General features: G+C 42.2%; 1 protein-coding gene across 2 annotated transcripts in view; it reads left to right on the forward strand.

The window, feature by feature from the left end:
* Nucleotides 1-19,048, forward strand: part of LOC136863816 (sialin) — a 420,132-nt gene that overhangs the window by 361,177 nt on the left and 39,907 nt on the right. For both annotated transcript variants that reach the window (XM_068225912.1, XM_068225911.1), the window contains 3 exons: nt 10,643-10,866; nt 16,899-17,051; nt 17,225-17,357. In XM_068225912.1, the coding sequence (XP_068082013.1) occupies nt 10,643-10,866; nt 16,899-17,051; nt 17,225-17,357 (510 nt within the window). The remainder of the gene's footprint in view (nt 1-10,642; nt 10,867-16,898; nt 17,052-17,224; nt 17,358-19,048) is intronic.

Here is a 19,048-nt window from a genome sequence, read left to right on the forward strand (position 1 = left end):
AAATTTGAAAAGTGGTACGAGGGCTGGAACGGGATTCACTCAGCCTCGGGAGGTCAACTGAGTAGAGGTGGGTTCGATTCCCACCTCAGGCATCCTGGAAGTGGTTTTCCGTGGTTTCCCACTTCTCCTCCAGGCAAATGCCGGGATGGTACCTAACTTAAGGCCACGGCCACTTCCTTCCCTCTTTCCTTGTCTATCCCTTCCAATCTTCCCCCCCCCCCCCGCAAGGCCCCTGTTCAGTATAGCAGGTGAGGCCGCCTCGGCGAGGTACTGGTCATCCTGCCCAGTTGTATCCCTGACCCAGAGTCTGCAGCTTCAGGACACTGCCCTTGAGGCGGTAGAGGTGGGATCCCTCGCTGAGTCCGAGGGAAAAACCGACCCTGAAGAATAAACAGATAAAGAAGAAAAGAAATTATTGCTGCAAAATGGCCCTCTATAGGCTGTATCTAATAATTAAATAAATATATAAAAATAAATACCCACCAAAGTGAGATACACTGCTGCTACCTAGAGTTGCCAACCTGAAAATGAAACGGCGGTTGCAGAGCTGCCAACTCATAATCGTATTCAGTCACTAACGAAACGTGAATAGTCGCTAGAAATGTCGCTAAATTTAAGTATCCTATATTGCTTTTTATGTTACATAATAAAACCCAAATTGAACTTTCCTATTCAGCGTCAGAAAATGCTTAGACACTTTATGGGTATAAACGTCACTTTAAGTTCCGAAATTAACCACAGATATAACTAGCACTCGTCTCGCGATAACGACAGCAATATCTCACATATCCTCTGTATATGAATACTTCACTATGAAAATTCACAGTCTGTTTCCAGTCACTCGACCGGGTCCGGAATGGAATTGAATGAAGCCCCCACCTAGCGGCGGCGAGGATAGGAATATTGTGCCGGCTGCCGAAGCCTGTCGCACTCTGGACTCTGAAGAATGTACATTATCTTAGATATGTGCTATAGATTATGTTCTTATACTGTATGAAAAGTAATGTTTGTAACACCTGCTTTTGAACACCTGAGTAATACGAATGTGTCTAACTTCAGCCGGCAGGGAATTCCACAGGCAGATAGTAGCGGGGAAGAATGAATCTCTGTAACTATAGTAGTGTGATGTGTAGGGAAACTTAGCGAGTAGTTAGTTAATGACCTTGTTTGGTGACTATTTCTGGATGATAGGTACTGAAGGTCGTCTCTCAAGTAAACAAGTGTTTCGCTCTGTACAACACTGTAAATAACTGGCACAGAGTGCAGATTTCGTCTCTCCTCTTATTATAGCCAAGATAACTGATTGAGGTAGGGGGAGATATGGCAATGTCTCGGTTTATTGAAAATAAAGCAGATATATGCGTTGTATGTGCGCTGTAATTTGGTACCGAGTGTGCTGTTTAATCTGTTGTATATAACGTATCCGTAGTCGAAAATGGGTAGAATTAGACTTTGTATAAGTAATGTCTTTGTTTCAAGTGGGAGTTCTCTTACCCTTTTAAATGAGTGTAGTGTGTAGAAAGTTCGCTGGCAGATTGTTGTTGCATATTCAGATCAAGTTAGATTTTTGTCAACGATTAGGCCAAGGTTCTTCACGGAATCTTTCAGACCGATTTCTGTTCCCTTGAACATAATAGGAGGAATTTTCTTTTTCTCTCCAATTTAATGTGATTATTTTTGGATCCTAGTATGATGGCTGGTAATATTTTGGAGTTCACTTTAAGGGAATTATTAACAGTCCAGTCTCGAATTCTGTTTAGGTCTTCGTTCACGTTATTTATGGCCACGTGAATGTCGTTTGGGTCTGTATGTAAGTATAACTGTACCTATGTCATCTGCATATAGGCCTAAGTGGTATTTGCAGTTTTTAAGATTTTCTGGTAAGTCATTTGGGTACATGGAAAGGAGAAGTGGTGCCAAGACACTGCCTTAAATTACTCCTGCTTCCGTTTGTTCCCAGTTTGAGGTATTAGTGCCTACTGGTACACATTGTTGACGTCCCATGAGATTTGACTGAAGCGAAGATAAAGGCGTAGAGAAAAAATTGATAGCTTTGAATTGAATTGTATCTCTGTCTGGGAGCCTCCGTGGCTCAGACTGCAGTGCGTCGACCTCTCATCGCTGGATACCATGGTTTACATCCCGGTCACTCCATGTGAGATTTGTGCTGGACAAAGCGGAGGCAGGACAGGTTTTTCTCCGGGTACTCCGGTTTTCCCTGTCATCTTTCATTCCAGCAACACTCTCCATTATCATTTCTTTGCATTTATCAGTCATTAATAATAAATCACTTTGGGAGTGGCGGCCCCATTATAATAATAGCCTATATATATTATTCATTCATTACATCCCTGACCCGGTCAATGACTGGAAAACAGGCTGTAGGTTTTCATTTTCATATCTCTGTCTACGCAGTCAAATGCTTTACTTTATGAGAAATGTCATTCGTCCTTTGTCCATTTCTAACTGAATATCATTGGTAACTTTCAGTAATGCTGTAGTGGTGCTGTGTTTATGTCGGAATCCTGATTGATATCTGTCCAGTAGGTTGTGTTTGTGAAGATAAATAGAGAATAGTTTGTGTACGATTTCTTCGAGTATTTTACCTTGGCAGGGTAATATACAAATTGGTCGAAAGTCTTCTGGGTTGCTATGGTATTATGGCACACTTCCATTCTGAAGGAAAAATCTCAGTCATGAGACGTGTTTATAATGTGTATGATTGTGGGGAGAACAATTTCCGTATTTTTTTTTAATCTGCGGCAAGTTTATTCCGTCACAACCAGCTGCGTCTGATTTTATTTCAGATATCACGGTCCTAACGTCATGTGGTGTAACGTGGGCGAATTGAAATGTATCGGTCAACTGTCTCTGTTTAGAAATAACTATTTCTATTGTCTCTTTTTGGTTTGCTGATGATTGAGTGCTAGAATGTCTGTTGAGGTCGTCCAGTGGTATGCCAATTTTTACTTTGTTTCCTTTATTTCCCCCCCAGACCAATACTGCGGAGAGATTTCCATGCCTTGTTTGAGGTGTTCCTTTTCAGGATTCCATGCGTGTGTCGTATTTTTGCGTTTCTGATCGCTTGAGTTGCTGCATTGCATAGTTTCCTGTATTTTTCAACATTTTCGGCTGTAGGATATTTATTAGAGTGTTTATACGGTGCGTCCCTATCACATATTTTTTTGTCTGATGTCTTGTGTCAACCATGTTGCTGGTTTACGCTTTATTCTAGGTGTCCCAAATACCGGGCGAGTTGGCCGTGCGGTTAGGAGCGCGGCGCTGTGAGCTCGCATCCGGAAGATAGTGGGTTGGAATCCCACTGTCGGCAGCCCTGAAGATGGTTTTCCGTGGCTTCCCATTTTCACACCAGCCAAATGCTGGGGCTCTACCTTAATTAAGGCCACGGCCGCTTCCTTCACATTCCAAGGCCTTTCCTGTCCCATCGTCGCCATAAGACCTATCTGTGTCGGTGCGACGTAAAGCAAATAGCACAAAAGGTGTCCCAAATGGGGCGTGTGTGTCGTAGAGAGTAGTAAGTTAATGGTTGAGGGGGGTAACCTTATCGTCTATGTTGTGTAAGTATCGGATGTCATGCCACGGTACGTTTAATGCGTCTAATATAAACTCGTCGTCGTTTACGTTTTTGATGTCTCGGTATGTAATCGATTTGGGTTTGTATCTGGGCACTCGAGGGAGTAGGCAGCATAAATTAGGTCATGGTGTGATAATGCAGGGGCAGGTAAATATCCGTGGATCTGTATTCTGTCTGTGTTATTGGTTATGACTAGGTTTAACAGGGTGTGGGAAGTGGCTGTGTGGTGAGTAGGATTGACATATAAAGAGAAGTAAACATGTTTTTAAATCGTTTAACCTTCAACGAGCCATGCTTTGTCAGATCAGTATTAAAGAATCCCATTAAAATGGCATGCTCATACCTGGCTAGTAAGTCCTGAAGTGCTTCCTCCAGCACTTCCATACTGTATGTCCAGTCTTCGGCGTACTACACCAAGCAGCTGCTTCACACTACGAACTTTCAATTCAATAAGTAGGAATTTGGGACTATTGGTGAACAGATCCGTCGTTTTAAGATTTATTTTAAACTTCAGGTCATTCCGTATGTCCATTGCCACACCTCTCCCTCCCTTCCCCATTCTGTCGTTCCTGATTAGTGAGTAGCTTTCCATATGGGCTAAAGAAGAAGCGATTTATTCTTTTAAGCCAGGACTCAGGTACCATTATTACGTGCATAATATTTCCGGGGAATATATCGGAGAAATCAGTGAAATATTGAAAATCTGCTTGTATCATACTGTAATTCTCATTAAAGTACTAATAGCTGAATGCACTAGAAACGTAGAATATTGTAATTACAGCAAATATTATTCCTTTATGTCTTGATAAATTCCAATAACAATTTAAAATGATATCATTATTGTGATTTATTGTATTTCATAATATTATTAAACATATTTTCATAGTTTCATATTTATCCTAAATACATTTCATATTTTTGCAAAATTGTCTTCATATTGTGCCTGTCTTTACTTATGACTCCCCCGCTTCCATTAGACGGTACTGCGAATAACCCTGTGGCACACACTGCCCATTGACGATTTTGGCCTGCCAAGATGACTGCTGTCCAACGCGATGGCCTGCACATATTGGAGTGTCACGTGGTTAAGGTCAACACTTCCTCGACGGTATTGCTTAGCTTAGCTTCTTTTAACAAGACATTTACTGTAAATGTTTGTGTAGTACCAAATGTCTGGCTCATTCGCTGTATGGTCAGCGTACTGGCATTCGGCTCAGAAGGCCCCGGGTTCGATTCCCGGCTGTGCCAAGGATATTGACTGCGTATAATTAATTTCTCTGCTCGGGGACTGGGGGCTTGTGTTCGCCCTAATGCACTTCTCATCTACACACAACACAAACACGCAAGAGTGAATACATCCCTCCATATAGTGTTCGAATTAGGAAGGGCATCCGGCCGTAAAACAGCGCCAAATCCACGTCAAGTGCTGAATCCAATTGATTTGTAAAAGGAAACAGGCCAGCAAGAAGAAGAAGAAGAAGAGATTGTGTAGTACCAAACAGCCAAGATAGACACCAAACCAATGCCCACCACAATAGTGCAGGGCAATGTGCCTACTAGTTCAACAGATGAAGAAATCGAAAGAATATATGACGAGATAGAAGATTTAATACGGTATGTAAAAGGTGACGAGAATCTAATTGTGATGGGGGACAGGAATGAAGTGGTCGGCCAAGGAAGAGAAGGTAATACAGTAGGAGAATTCGGATTGGGACAAAGGAATGAAAGAGGAAGTAGGCTGGTTGAATTCTGCACCAATCATAATTTAGTCCTTGCTAATACTTCGTTCAGAAACCACAAACGACGGCCGTATACTTGGACGAGACCTGGAGACACTGGGAGGTATCAAATAGACTTCATTATGATTAGGCAGACATTACGAACTAGGTGTTGAACTGCAGAAACTTTCCTAGGAGCAGACGTGGACTCTGACCACAACTTGGTGGTCATAGAATACCATCTGAAGTTGAAGAAATTGAAGAAAGGGAGGAATGCAAGGAGACAGTATCTAGACAAGTTGAAAGAGAAGAGTGTGAGGGACTGTTTCAAGGAACATGTTGCACAAGTACTAAATGAAAAGGCTGAAAAAACACAATAGAGGAAGAATGGGCGGTCGTGAATAATGAGGTCACTAGGACTCCTGAAGAAATGTTAGGAAGAAAGGAAAGATCAAGTAAGAATCAATGGATAACTAAGGAGATACTAGACCTGATTGATGAACGATGAATGTACGAGAATTCAAAAAATGAAAATGTCAGAAAGGAATAGACCTACAGGTGATTAAACAGTTAAGGGGATAGGAAGTGCAGGACAGCTAAGGAAGAATGGCTGAAGGAGAAGTGCAAGGATATTGAAGGTTGTACTTGTCCTAGGACAGGTAGATGCTACATACAGGAAAATCAAGGAAACTTTTCGAGAAAGGAAAACTAGGCGTATGAATATTAAGAGCTGAGATGGAAAAAAAAACTTCTGGGGAAAGAAGACAGGGCAGAAAGATAGCAGGAACATATCGAACAGTTTTATCAAGGTAAAGACGTAGACGATATGGTTCTGGAACAAGAAGAGGCTGTTGATGCTGATGAAATGGCAGACCCAATTTTGAGGTCAGAATTTAACAGAACTTTTGAGAGACCTAATTAGGAACAAGGCACCTGGAATAGATGGCAATCCCCCTGAATTACTGACTGTTTTAGGAGAAACCAGCATGGCAAGGTTATTCCATTTAGTGTGTAAGATGTATGAGACAGGAGAATAGCCATCCGATTTTCGGCAGAATGTCGTTATACATATTCTTAAGAAATCCGGTGCTGAGAAGTGTGAAAACTACCGCACCATTAGTTTAGTATCTCACGCCTGCAAAATTTTAACGCGTCCATGTATTATTTACAGACGAATGGAAAGACAAATTGTAACTGGGTTGGAAGAAGATCAATTTTGCTTCAGAAGAAATGTAGGAACACGTGAAGCAATCCTGACTTTATGTCTGATCTTAGAGGATCGAATTAAGAAGGACAAGCCCCCATACATGATGTTCGTAGATTTTGTTGATAGGACCAAGCTGTTTGAGATTCTGAAGGTTATCGGGACCCGATACCGTGAACGAAGAATTATCTACAATCTGTATAAAAATCATTCTGCAGTGATAAGAATCGAGGATTTTGAAAAGGAGGCAGCAATCCAGAAAGGAGTGAGGTAAGGCTGCAGTTTTCCTCCCTCCTTTTCAATGTTTGTAAGAAGAGGCAGTAAAGGAAATTAAAGAGGGATTTGGAAAGGGAATCACAATCCAAGGAGAGGAAATCAAAACCCTGAGATTTGCTGATGATATTGTTATTTTATCTGAGATTGCAAAAGATCTGGAGAAATTGCTGAATGGTATGGGCAGAGTCTTGGGTAAGGAGTACAAGATGAAAATAAATACATAAGTCCAAAACAAAAGTAATGTAGTGCGGTCGAACGACGTCAGGTGATCCAGGAAATATTAGATTAGGAAATGAAGTCTTAAAGGAAGTAGGCCCTAGATGAATGTTGTTACTTGGGTAGTAAAATAACAGACGATGGCAGAAGCAAAGAAGACATGAAATGCAGACTAGCACATGCAAAGAAGGCCTTTCTTAAGAAAAGAAATTTGCTCACTTCGAACATTGATATAGGACAGGGCCATCCAGCCATTGCGCTCCGAGAGCGCGCCCGCGCTCGGGGAGCACTGGGCAGTCAGACTAGCGCTCCTTCCCCTACCACCACTACAATGTGGTAGCGAGGAGACCTGAGACGGACGATTTTCGGACCGCGCTGACTAGATACGTACGTACAGTCGTGCGTCCGACGGCATTTGTGGGTTTGTTGACAGCATAGTGATAGGGCTGTTTTGCCATAACAAATATACCGCATGTACAAATCGAAAGGTACTCCGATGTATGGAATATGCAGGAAACGAAATCAAGTGTATTCAGTAAAGAATGCAGTAACGTGATTTATTCAAAACTGAAATTTGAACATATCTGAGAGGTAAATACAACAAACTTTTACCAATATTCTTAAACAATTGCACAAGTTTCTATCGCACGATGTTTACTTTTGGTAAGCTTAAGAACCGAAAAGAAACGCTCACAATTGGACGTTGAGCCGAACATTGACAGAACTTTACATGCATGCTTATACAAAAGGAGGTATTCTTGCGGAAAGCCGCTGTAAAATTCTTCTAAACTTCGTGACAATAGAAAGCGGTCTTTAAGATGGACATTGCACTGCAGTTCAAGCAACTCTAATTGAAATAGCTGTGGAACACTGTCTGCACTAAGAGAAAATGGTCGAACAAATACATCTAACACCGCTTGAAGTTCTGATAATTCTGAAAATTTATTTTCAAGCTCTTCCTGTAATTGGCGAATTACCTGCAAGTACTCATCAAAGTCGACACCTTATTTCACTGTTTCAAGCAATGGAAAATGTCCTGTGTTCCTTGCACGCAACTGGTTTTTCCACAAAATCAATTTTCTTTTGAACGCTTGAATTTAGAGCAGATATTGTGCTTTTCGCCCTGAAGCGAAGTGTTCAAAGTATTCAGATGGGAAGTAAAGTCAATTAAAAAGGCCAAGTCCGCCACCCACTTAGGATCACGCAAAAGAACTTCGGGCCGCCATTTTGTGTCATAAAAGGTATCTATTGCATTCCGCAAGCAAAAAAACTCGATGAAGCTCCTTCGCTTTGCTCAACCATCTTACTTCTGCATGGTACGGGATATCCGGACACTCCGCTTCGATGTCATCCAAGAACTCTTTGAAAGTTTTTTCTTTACGTCGCACCGACGATGATGGGACAACTGCCGATAGTGGGGTTCGAACCAACTATCTCTTGATTGCGAGCTCATAGCTGCGCTCCCCTAAATGCACGGCCAACTCTCCCGGTACTCTTTGAATTGACGGTGCGTGAGTCCATGGGAGCGAAGAAAATTTACCATTCGTACAACTATCCCCATTACGTCTTTAAGCTTGGCGACTTTTGCACAGACTACCTCCTGGTGTATCAAGCAGTAGATCGCCGCCATTAGGGTACTACCCCTCTCAGCCATTTTTAATTTTAGATAGCTTAGGAACCCCGTGCGTAGACCACGTAAAGGAGGAGCTCCATCCGTCGTTACACTCGTGAACCGCTCCCATTTTAATCCCATTGACTCAAAAACACCCTCCACTGCTTGGAAAATATCGAAACCGGCAGTGGTGACTTTGAGAGCTACCAAGTCTAGGAAATCCTCGGTGACCGGAAGATCGTCATCCACCCCTCGAATGAAAATAACGAGCTGAGCTGTGTCCGCAATGTCGGTTGATTCGTCGAGGGCGATGGAAAAGGAAACAAAATTTGCTGTCTTCTCCATTAATTGCTGTTCCATATCAACGGCCATATCGTCTATTCTGCGAGCCACAGTTTGATGAGAAAGAGAGATTTTGTCAAATTTCTCAAGTAGCTCCATAGGACAAATACATGCCGCCGCGTCCATTAGGCACTCCTTGATTACATTCCCTTCCGTGAAGGGTTTCTCAGCTTTGGCAATTCGCGGCGAACTTTTGTAGCTTGTTCGTAAATTGGGTCCACCAACCTCACTCTCCTCAATCTCCTGTCAGACAAAAATAGGCAAGTCACAATTTTAGTGTTCTTCAGATAATTCAAACATTTCTTCATTCCCGTTTGAAAACAAGCATTTAAAAATTAAAACAATAATACTTACAAAACAGTGCTGCTTGAAATTTTCTTTCAATTCTTCCAACTTCGATTGGTGACTGGCGTCTGTCAAATCACCGTAATCATCCCTGTGGTTGGCACTGTAGTGCCGTTCCAAATTGTGGTTTTTTAAACGCATTAAATCTTGGTGGCACACTAAAAATTTGGCATGCACTTTATAAGCTGTACAGAAAAATGAAATGTCCAATTCTGCTTTAAAGGCTGCTGCTTCAACACTCCTTTTCTTTTTGTATGATGTTCAGTCATGACAACTGCGAAACTGATTTAGTTACACGCTGTCTACAAAGCGCATTGTATAGTGTAGACTAAACTAGCGACTGATAGATCGGCTGCTCTTCTCGGCGCGGCGGGCAGACCGCTCGCTCAGCCAGCCAAGCTCCTCCTACCACTACTGAAACTACCTTCCCCCAAAGCGCTCGGAACACTGGCTTAGAGCGCGGCCAGAGCGCTAGTGCTCGGGGAGCGCTGTTTGGATGGCCGTGATATAGAAAGTAGAAAGATGTTTTTGAAGACTTTCGTCCTGAGTGTGGCATTGTATAGATGTGAAACGTGGACAATAACTTAACTAGCTCAGAAATAAAGAAGATAGAAGCTTTTGAAATATGGTTTTACAGAAGAATGCTGATGGTCATTTGGGTAGATCGAATCACGAATGGAGAGATACTGAATCGAATTGGTGAAAGGAGATCAATTTGGCTAAATTTGACCAGAAGAAGAGATAGAGTGATAGGACACATCTTAAGGCACCCAGGACTTGTTCGGTTGGTTTTTGAGGGAAGTGTAGGTGGTAAGAACGGTAGGTACGAATATGACAAATAGATTAGAATAGATGTAGGATGCAGCAATTACGTAGAAATGAAAAGGCTAGCACAGGATAGGGTGGCGTGCAGAGCTGAATCAAACCAGTCTATGGACTGATGACTCAAGTACACAGGTTTAATGGTGTGCCTATGAACTGGAAGCGGAATATATCTAGGAAATATGCTGTGCCGGAAATCGAACGCGGAGTTCTCTGAACCAAAGACAAGTACCAATACGCTGACCATTTAGCCAAGGAGCCGGACTACAAGAATCCACTTATTGGAACGAAATTACAATAGGCCTACCTATCAATTAATCATCTGGAGATAATCTTTGACGAAGGCATGTTAGATATTTTGCTAACATACACCACGGAAGCAGATTCCAGTTCCCGTCTCCATAGGGCCACAATTATGTTCGGATCATCAGTTTACTGCAAAAGGAGGTTGTTCCCCAAAGTCTTATTTTAGAGTTACGTGTTAGAGCTGATTGACCTCTGTGTGTCCACAGCGAGCTCAGCTGGTAATCTCCTATGTATGAGTCTCTCTGGACTGTTGGTGGACCACTGGGGTTGGGCTTCAGTCTTCTATGTCTTCGGAGTTGTCTGTGTCCTGTTCATCGTGCCATGGCTCTACTTTGTCTATGACACACCCGAAGTTCATCCTCGTATTTCCAGCCCAGAGAAAGACTTTATCATCGAAAATCGTCAGGCGAGCTCCAGCAAACAGAAGCAGGTAACTACAATATTCTTTTATGAGACATGGGCCCTGTTTCATAAAACTAACTAATAATATTAGAACTCATAAAAATAATTATCAGTTAACCAAATTCTGTTTCATAAAGATTTACACATGACTAATAAAATATATTCACTAATAATATTAGTTTTTTTTTTTTTTTTTTTGCTAGTTGTTTTACGCCGCACCGACACAGATAGGTCTTACGGCGACGATGGGACAGGAAAGGGCTAGGAGTGGAAAGGAAGCGGCCGTGGCCTTAATTAAGGGACAGTCCCAGCATTTGCCTGGTGTGAAAATGGGATACCACGGAAAACCATTTTCAAGGCTGCCGACAGTGGGGTTCGAACCTACTATCTCCCGAATACTGGATACTGGCCGCACTTAAGAGACTGCAAATAATATTAGTTCATTAGTCAGCTGATACAAATGGAGGTTAGAATCGGTCTGTTGCATATGTTCTTCGTTTGGGTTTCTTCCTAGCAGTAGGCTAATGCTTGACTACAACCGACTATTAATCCACATGTTCAAAAGGCTCACTTGATATTTTCGTTGATATGAATTAGATACGTGTGAAAATGGATAAAAGAAGTGAAAATAATGTGAGAGAAGAAAGTTACTTTGCTGAAAGTGATTGAGTTAAAGCGTCAACTATTCGCAGCCGTTTGCACACTATAACCCTCCTTGTTCCTTTTACATTTTTTTTCATGTGCTCTTAAAAATCTCTGAGATGGACTAGCAAAATCTTTGTTTACTACGCCCTGTTGGTGGGGGCGGCAGGATAACAGCCACGGTATCCCCTGCCTGTCGTAAGAGGCGACTAAATGGGGTCCCAGGGCTCTCAACTTGGGAGCGTGTGTTGGCGAACATGGGGCACTGAGATGAGTCCTGCCATTGCTTTAACTTACTTCTGCCAGGCTCATTTTCATCTACCCTTCTAACCTCCCTTGTTCAACTCTTGTTCTTTTCCGTCCCTGACAGTACTAGGTTGCGAGGCCGAGAGAGTCTTTCATTTTCACGCCCATCGTGGCCCTTCTCTTTCTTTAGCCGATACCTTCATTTTTCAAAATGTCGGATCCTCTCCATTTTTCTATCTGATTAGTGTTATTATAGATGATGGTTGGCTAGTTGTAGCCTACTTCCCCTTAAAACAATAATCATCACCAGCATCATCTTGGTTTATTTGTGATATAAGCCAAGATTTTAAAGGATACCTGGAGTGTCCGAGCAGAACTGCACTAGAGAAACACAATGATACTGTGTATCTCTACCAACCGGCGGAGTGCAATGCGAAGCTGCTATTTTAAGGTTATGCTTCATTCCTTGCAGTGGAACGTTCTATTACCAATCCTATCAAGCAAATAAATACTCAGTAGTTCTGTAATCTAACCTAAATCTCCCATTGTATTCATATGTTTGTTATATTCCAGTACAGGCTGTTTTTGACGTAACATTTATTGAACGGTGAATACCTACACTCGTTCCGTATCACTATTTGAATCAGAGTCGACCATTTCAGTGATATTCATGATTTTATGCCAAAATATTAAAATACCGCTCACTTTGGTTTCACTAATAATATGAATTATGAGTACACTCATGGAAATAATCCTAATAATATGAGTAACTTTTATTAGTCATGTTGTCTATGAAACAATTTACTAATATTATTAGAAACATCTACTAATAATTTCGACTCATAAACTAATAACTAATATTATTAGCTAATCATTTTATGAAACATAATACTAATATTATTATTATTTATTATTATTATTAATATTACTGAAAGATGTTTTATGAAACAGGGCCCTGGGATAGCGTTTAAGGTTCCTTAGATTTTATGCACACTGGTCGCTCAAACACGCACTAAGTAATGCCCTCCAATTCTCCTGATCATTGACGTGAGACGTAATCATAGACACGAGACCGACTGATTGACGATTACAGTCAACTAAATAGTCACGTATGCATATCTTGAGTCCAGTACACGGGCGTTTCTGAGATCTAATAATAATAGTTTAACGTTTCACTAACAACTTTTACTGTTTTCGGGCCACCGATGAAGCAGAAATTTTGTCCCGCAGAAATTCGTTTACATGCTAGCAAATCTAGCACATTTGAGCACCTTCAAGTATTATCGGATTGAGCCGGGATCGAACCAGCCTACTTGGGCCCAAAAATGGCAGCACTCTACCTTCACAACTTCTCATCCCGGCCTGTAAATAACATTTGCAGCAACACATGTTGTTATTATTATTATTATTATTATTATTATTATTATTATTGAATCCAAGAAGAAGTAGTGGGAAGATTTCGGTAATAACCTGGAAAGGCTAGGTCAAGCAGCACGGAAACCTTTCTGGACAGTAATAATAATGGCGTATAGCCTCCGGGGAGGCCTGGTGCAGGTATTTTTCTAGTAGACGGCCTATTAGGCGACCTGCATGTCTGTGAAGATGAGGGCCCTACCAAGGATGATTTCTAATGTTGAATACGCCACACACACCCAGCCCCCGAGCCATTGGAATTAACCAATTAAGGTCAAAATCCCCGACCCGGCTGGGAATCGAACCCGGGACCCTCTGAACCGAAGGCCAGTACGCTGACCATTCAGCCAACGAGTCGGATTTCTGGACAGTAATGAAGACTCTTAGAAGCGGACGGAAAAAGGAACTGAATAGTGTTTCGGACAAATCAGGAAGATTCATAATAGGCCCCAGGGAATCACTGGTCAGGTGGAAGGAATATTTTGAAAATCTTCTCAACGTAAAAGGAAATCTTCCTGGTGACGTCGCAAACAACCGAGCTCATGGGGAGGGAAACAATGATGGTGAAATTACGTTTGAGGAAGTGGAAAGAATGGTAAACTAACTTCAGTGCCATAAAGCAGCAAGATTAGATGAAACAAGACCTGAAATGGTAAAATATAGTGGAGAGATGGATGCAAAACGAAGAAGTTCGAGTCGAGTTTCGGAGTTTTTGCAACTGCCGTCATGGAACAACCAAACTCCGTCGAGGGATGGTACAATAAAACTCGTGTCAAGGACCTCATCAACTGTTTAAATAAGGAGGCTCAGCAAGGAAGATTCCTAACATGACTCTACATGACAGAATGGAAAGAACGGTTAAAAAACATGAAGAAAGTGGCGAGAGGCCTCACCGTCACTTATTTGAAAACAATTTCTCATCTCCAAAATGTCTGAAGAGTCACTATAAGGTAAATGAGCTTAAACGTTGACCTATGAGAGTAAAAAATACATTTAAATAATGCAAATAAACGCCGGGCTGAGTGGCTCAGACGGTTAAGGCGCTGGCCTTCTAACCCCAACTTGGCAGGTTCGATCCTGGCTCAGTCCGGTGGTATTTGAAGGTGCTCAAATACGACAGGCCCGTGTCGGTAGATTTACTGGCACGTAAAAGAACTCCTGCGGGACTAAATTCCGGCACCTCGGCGTCCCCGAAGACCTAAAAAAGTAGTTAGTGGGACGTAAAGCAAATAACATTATTATTATTATTATTATTATTATTATTATTATTACTATTATTATTATTATTATTATTATTATTATTATTAATGTAAATAAATTAAATATTAGTGGCGGAGCTCAATTTGAGGTGAAAGCAAGTGACGAAGCCAATAGCTGATTTCAAACACGCCTATATACTATAGATATTGCATTTAACCAGTTCAAAGCCTGTGAATAGTGTACTAGAAATTAGTCTGGAATTCGTTTGAGTGTTCAAGGCAGACCAGGCCGCCTGCGAAGCCCGAGCTTTAAATATGACCTGGAAGTGGTAGGAAAGCCACTGGGAACGGCCCCTGCTGGTGACGATTTACAGGACACCCATTGTTCTCATGGATCATCTGCTAAAAGGTATTAAGTGGCAGGGAGGGATTCAGTTAGGTAAAAACGTCGTAAGCAGTTTGGCCTATGCTAAAGACTTGGTCTTAATGACGGACTGTGCCGAAAGCCTGCAACTTGAAGCTTGGTTGAAAATAGGTGCAATGGGTATGATATGAAAACGTAGTCTTTTCAAAAGTAGAGTGATGTCATCAGGTAACAAATGTAAGAGAACTGAATGTCAGGTTGGGAATTCAAAGATGAACGGGTAGGTAATTCCAAGTATTTAGGATGTGTGCAGTAAGGCTAACGCAGTGAGTTCACAGTTGCGATAAATAGTATTCTGTAAGAAGGAAGTCAGTTCCCGGGCGAAACTATCTTTACACCGGTCTGTTTTCAGACAACTTTGCTTTTCGGTCATGAAAGCTGGGTGGACTCAGGATATCTTATTCATAAGTTAGCAGTAACAGTAGCGAGAATGATTGGTGGTACAAACAGGTGGAAACAATGGCAGGAGGGTACTCGGAATGGGGAGATAAAAGTCTAAGTTAGGAATTAACTCTCTAGATGAAGCTGTATGCAAAAATCGGCTTCGGTGGTGGGGACATGTGCGGCGAATGGAGGAGGATAGGTTACCAACGAGAAAAACGGACTCTGTTTCGTAGGGTAAGAGAAGTAGAGGGAGACCGAGACGACTTAGTTTCTACCGATTTAAAGATAAGAGTAAGGGAACTAAACGAGGCCACAGAACTGGTTACGGATAGAGGATTGTGGCAGCGGTTAGTAAATTCACAGAGGCTTGCAGACTGAGGCATGACAGTCTATAATGAAGTTATTATTATTATTATTATTATTATTATTATTATTATTATTATTATTATTATATCATAAGCCTCCGTGGCTCAGGCGGCAGCGCGTCGGCCTCTGACCGCTGGGTTCTGTGGTTCAGATCCCGGTCACTCCATGTGAGATTTGTGCTGGACAAAGCGGATGAGGGACAGGATTTTCTCCGGGTACTCCGGTTTTCCCAATCATCTTTCATTCCAGCAACTCTCTACATTATCATTTCATTTCATGTGTCAGTCATTAATCATTGCCCTAGAGGATTGCGACAGGCTTAGGCAGCCGGCACAACTCCTATCCTCGCCGCAAGATGGGGCTTCATTCATTCCATCCCTGACCCGGTCAATGACTGGAAAACAGGTTGTAGGTTTCCATTGTCATTATTATATCCTCGATGATACTTCTGTCGTTAGGGAGTTTACCTCACTTAATATTCTGTGGCAGAAGGAGATTATTCTATGCATTCTATCGCTGGCCACAACGTTACAAAATAGAAGTGGAAATGAACAGACCACCCCATCGTAGCTTCTTATTTTTTAGTATGCCACTTTGATTTGTTGTTCTGGCGGGGTGGGGGTACAAATAACCATATTATGACATATGGGGTTGGATCGAGGAACAAACCATCCTTCAATCTGGAAACTACCGAGCGAATTGGCCGTGCGATTATGCGATTAGCGTCACGCAGCTGTGACCTTGCATTCGGGAGATAGTGGGTTCGAAATCCATCGCCCGCAGCCCTGAAGATGGTTTTCCGTGGTTTCCCATTTTCTTTTTTTTGCTATTTGTTTTACGTCGCACCGACACAGATATGTCTTGTGGCGACGATGGGATAGGAAAGGCTTAGGAATTGGAAGGAAGCGGCCGTGGCCTTAATTAAGGTACAGCCCCGGTATTTGCATGGTGTGAAAATGGGAAACCACGGAAAACCATCTTCAGGGCTGCCGACAGTGAGGCTCGAACCCACTATCTCCCGATTACTGGATACTGGCCGCACTTAAGCGACTGCAGCTATCGAGCTCGGTTTTCCCATTTTCACCTCAGGCAAATGCTGAGGCGGTACCTTAATTAAGGCCACGGTCACTGCCTTCCCAATCCTAGTCCTTTCCCCATCCATCCGTTACCGAAAATCTTCGGTGTGTCAGTGCGACGTTAAACAAGTAGCAAAACAAATGTGGAAACTAAAAGAAAAGAAAGAAGAAAATTTCTACCATTATTATTATTATTATTATTATTATTATTATTATTATTATTATTAGAATTGTGAACATCAACTCAACACAGCCTTTGAGTTGAAACATTTGGAGTCTTGCAAATGTTTATTTTTTTAATTTTTCACAGAGGGTACTTAGCACTCCATGGCGGAGGATCATGACGTCACTTCCGTTCTGGGCAGCAGTGGGTATGTCATCTTCCTTTCTATGGCTCACCAACACTCTTCTAATACAACTACCATCATACCTTGCTAACGTGCTGCATTTCAATATTAAGGAGGTAAGATGATCATAAGATTTGCACGTATCTTTCGTAGTCGTAGAATCAGATTCAAACCCGAACTGTGTATTTGGATTGTGCCCACTGACATTTCTAGACAATGACGTGTTAGCATAGTCCGGCTTCTTCGCTACTATCCTCGTCCTGTTGTAAGGGATTAACTTCTGTTTCAGAGCGGATTCCTCTCATCACTGCCCTACTTATTTGGTTGTATCTTTGGTCCCGTCTTCGGCGGTTTGTCTTCATGGCTGTGCGCACGACAGTACTTGACGCGAATGAATGGCTACAGAATCTTCAACGGAATTGGTAGGTTAAAGATAATTTATTCTTAGCTTCTGATAGCTCCTTCGCTGAATGTTTCTGATGATTCTTACTGTAAATGCAAACAATGTACGTCGCGGGAATGATCTTGATTGACTTCCTGCTGGTTATCACACTGATATTGCAAAAGCCTTTCGCGGTAACGGGTGGGAAGTATATGAAGAAGTGAACTGCTTAGCTGAGAATGGAAACACGAGAAGAGTGGATATTCTAGCCATCGATAAACAGAGAGCTCGTTCTGTATTATTGGATCCAACAGTACGTATAGAATCAGGCGGACAACAGCCGCACGATGTACACTCTGAGAAGCAGGCAATCAATGTTCCATTATCCATTTATATCATGGAGAAATATCATGTAATCTCCGTCACCGTTTACGGATTGTTAGAGGGTGCAAGACGTACCATACCGGGGATGTTGTCCGAGTTGTGGAAGAGGTTTGCCCTCAAGGAAAGCTACCTAGCCACGATTGCCGAGACGGTTGTCAGTGGGTCCACGCTTCTTTTAAGGAACCATTTATATTCAAAAACATAAAACTTGTACAATACTGTGTCTTATGGCGAACCCGTTGGGGGGTCAGTTTCCTAAATAATGGAATATATATAACGGGCCTCTATCTCAATATTGAAAAGACCAAAAGTAGTAACGCTATTTGTTTTACGTCGCACCGACACAGATATGTCTTATGGCGACGATGGGATAGGAAGGGCCTAGGAAGTGGAAGGAAGCAGCCGTGGCCTTAATTAAGGTACAGCCCCGGCATTTGCCTGGTGTGAAAATGGGAAACCACGGAAAACCATCTTCAGGGCTGCCGACAGTGGGGCTCGAACTCACTATCTCCCGATTACTGGATACTGGCCGCACTTAAGCGACTGCAGCTCGGTACCAAAAGTAGTAGACCAAAGTATGTTCTAAAGCAGGATCCAGTCATTGCGCTCCGACAGCGCGCCCGCGCCCGGGGAGCACTGGGCAGTCAGACTAGCGCTCCTCCTCCCCTACCAGCACTACAGTGTGGTAGCGAGGAGACCTGGGACGGACGATGTTCGGACCGCGCTGACTAGATACGTACGTACAGTCGTGCGTCCGACGGCTTTTGTGGGTTTGTTGACATCAAATTGATAGGGCTGTTATGCCATAACAAATACACCGCACATACGTATACAAATCGAAAGGTACTCCGATGTATGGAATATGCAGGAAACTAAATCAAGTGTTAAGTAAAAAATAGTGTGATTTATTCAAAACTGAAATGTGAACATATCTGAGAGGAAAATTCAACAAAATTTTACCAATATGAACAGATAGTACAGGCCTTGAGTGACTTTTCCTCAGTCGTTTTACGAGCTTTTAGTTTTGGAGCGAACAATCTTCTTCAAATAGGGTAGGCCCTACAATATTTCTGGATACAGCTATTCTTAAATAATTGCGCAAGTTTCTATCGCTCATCGTTGCACGATGTTTACTTTTGGTAAGCTTAAGAACCGAAAAGAAACGCTCACAAATGTACGTTGAGCCGAACATTGACAGAACTTTACATGCATGTTTATACAAAAAAGGGGTATTCTTCTTGCGGAAAGCCGCTGTGAAATTCTTCTAAACTTCGTGACATTAGAAAGCGGTCTTTAAGACGAACATTTCACTGCAGTTCAATCAAGTCTATTTGAAATAGCTGTGGA

The sequence above is a fragment of the Anabrus simplex genome, chromosome 2 (genome assembly GCF_040414725.1).
Source record: "Anabrus simplex isolate iqAnaSimp1 chromosome 2, ASM4041472v1, whole genome shotgun sequence".
Taxonomy (NCBI): domain Eukaryota; kingdom Metazoa; phylum Arthropoda; class Insecta; order Orthoptera; family Tettigoniidae; genus Anabrus; species Anabrus simplex.